General features: G+C 49.3%; 2 protein-coding genes across 3 annotated transcripts in view; one reads left to right on the top strand and one right to left on the bottom strand.

The window, feature by feature from the left end:
* cldn5b (claudin 5b) overlaps nucleotides 1-2,500 on the top strand; it is a 168,892-nt gene that overhangs the window by 146,664 nt on the left and 19,728 nt on the right. The window lies entirely within an intron of this gene.
* The window catches only part of arrdc3b (arrestin domain containing 3b), a 20,437-nt gene that overhangs the window by 5,626 nt on the left and 12,311 nt on the right, over nucleotides 1-2,500 (bottom strand). The window contains exon 5 of one of the 2 annotated variants that reach the window (XR_013845326.1): nucleotides 1-141. This exon is cut by the window's left edge and continues 150 nt beyond it. Coding sequence is in view for 1 of the 2 variants with exons in the window: in XM_080046424.1 (XP_079902550.1) it covers nucleotides 1-107 (107 nt within the window). In the remaining variant the exon portion in view is untranslated. The remainder of the gene's footprint in view (nucleotides 142-2,500) is intronic. The other variant, XM_080046424.1, reaches the window with a different exon arrangement.

Genomic DNA, 2,500 nt, shown 5'->3' with positions numbered 1-2,500 from the left:
CCCTTTGCCCTTGGCGAAAAACGTCTGCGTCTGGTAGAGCGACGCTTTGGGAACGACCACGCGGGACGAACAGTTTTCGGCCTCCGCGAAAATCTGGATGAATTCTCCTTGAAGGGGAAGACAAGAGATCAGTCTGCCGGACTGGGAGAAGAAAAGGTGGGATACGGGTTAGAGAGAAAGGAAGACAGGAAGATGGAGGAGGATGGAGGGGGAGGGGGGGGTTTAGGGATGCACCGAGTGTGTGTGTGTGTCTGTGTGTGTGTGTGTCTGTCTCCCTCTCCCTCTCTGTCTCTCTCTGTCTCTGTTTCTCTGTAGCCCCTTTTACACAGAGATTGCGGCATATTGACGGAACGACATCACTCCAAAATGCCGGCTTTGCTTGCTTCTGTGTTATTTACACAGAACCAAGCAACGCCGGCCTGCTGGCGCATCAGTAGCTCCTTTTACACAGCGCTCCGGAATGAAAGAGGTGCTTGTAAACAGCGTCAGGTGTGACGTAAACATTTAGCGCCGCGCCGGTCAGCTGCTTTACAACAACAACACATCGCTGGTGAATTGAGAGCAGAAGTGCTGGAGCTTGCAGTAAGAGGGCCGTATTTTACTGTCCCCACGATGTGCCAGTTGATCTCGCTACGCGCTGAGTCCAACATCACTGGGACAGTTAACCAAACTGACTAAATCAATCCGCTTCACCTCTTCACGTCTTGAGTTGTGTTAGCAAAACAGTAGCTCTGTGGCTAACAGCTGAGCCGGAGCCTTCAGTCAGCTGAAGCAGACAGTCTAGCGGGGCGAGCAGACTATTCCCCGTTACTAGGTCAAGCTGAACAAGAGCCCTCCGCTGCGCGTCGGGCTCCTGCTTCAGCTTGTCGGTCTTTATTTCTAGCAAGTGACCCGTTCGCTATACTTTATCCCTTACTTAGCCTAGCCTAGCTTTCCCATTGTACAACTTCTCCTGGGCAGAAATAGACTCATACACTCTGCAAAATGAAGCGTGGGGGTTTGGATTGAGCAACGGACCTTATGATCAGCTAGATTATACGCCGTTCCTTTTATTTGGTGATTTTTACGGGACATCAGGCCGCCGTGGTTAATGTTAAACACACGTCCTTCAACTGCTAACATGGTCGCATGTTTAGAACGTAGACTATGGAACGTCAACGCCCCCCTGTTCCGCAACAACAAGCTGGAGCATTTAAACAGAGAGGCGGAACTGATCGTGTCGGGAATCTTACTACCCCCCGAGGTAGTAAAATTCCCGGAACGATCACTCGCACCTTTCTTCCCTCGTTCCGCAACTGTCGCATTTACACAGCAGGGCGGAGGGCCGAAAGGCCGGCATATTCCCGGCTTTCACTGGCTGTGTAAAAGGGGCTTGTCTCTCCCTCTCTCTGTCCCACTCTCTCCCTCTGTCTGTCTGTCTGTCTGTCTGTCTGTCTGTCTGTCTGTCTGTCTGTCTGTCTCTCTCTCTGTCCCACTCTGTCTGTCTGTCTGTCTGTCTGTCTGTCTGTCTGTCTGTCTGTCTGTCTGTCTGTCTGTCTGTCTGTCCCTCTCTCTCTCTGTCTCTCCCCTCTCTCTGTCCCACTCTGTCTGTCTGTCTGTCTGTCCTGTCTCTCTCTGTCTCTCCCTCTCTCTCTCTCTCTCCTCTGTCTCTCTCTCTCTCTCTCCTTCTCTCTCTCTCTCTCTCTCTCTCTCTCCTCTCTCTCTCTCTTTTTCTGGTAACCAGAATTACTGAATGTTTCGACAAATTCAAATTTTCAGACGAAAATGGTAAAAAAAGAAAAAGAAAAAAAAGCTGTTTGGAAGAATTGGGGAGTGTGTGCAGAAAGTTGTTTGTGTGTGTGTGTGTGCGTGTGCGTGCTGTGTGTGTGTGTTGTGTGTGTGTGTGTGTGTGTGTGTGTGTGTGTGTGTTTTAGAAGTTAACACATTCTTGGCTGGCACGTTTGGAACCAGACAATTTTGATTCATGATGACAAATGAATTCAATACTAAGAATCACACGTGGAGTCAATATGTTTGTAAACCAACTGGCTCTGTGAACGTAAACAAGTCTCCTTCCAATGAAACTGCCTAGTGCATTTCATAACCTAAAAGCAGTGTGTGTGTGTGTGTGTGTGTGTGTGTGTATGTGTGTGTGTGTCGTGCGTGTGTCCTGTGTGTGTGTGTTTTTTTATTTTTTTAACCTTTATTTATACAGGTAAATCCCATTGAGACCGAAGACTCTTTTACAAGGGAGACCTGTTTTCCTTTCCCACGTTACCATTCACACACACATTCATACACCGATAGCAGCAGGCTAACTATCGACATTCACACGAGGCAAGGTGGGTGAAGTGTCTTGCCCAAGGACACAACAACCATGACACAGGTGGCAGGGCGGGGATCGAACCTCCAACCCTTTGATCATCGGCCGGCTCCCGCTCTACCAACCAGTCATGTGTGTGTGTGTGTGTATGTGTGTGTTGTGTATGTGTGCGTGTGTGTGATCGCGTCAGTGCGTGTG

Source organism: Ammodytes marinus (genome assembly GCF_949987685.1).
Source record: "Ammodytes marinus genome assembly, chromosome: 18".
In the NCBI taxonomy this organism is placed as follows: domain Eukaryota; kingdom Metazoa; phylum Chordata; class Actinopteri; order Uranoscopiformes; family Ammodytidae; genus Ammodytes; species Ammodytes marinus.
The sequence above is the reverse complement of the archived record's forward strand: the minus strand, read 5'-3'. Positions and strand labels throughout refer to the sequence as shown.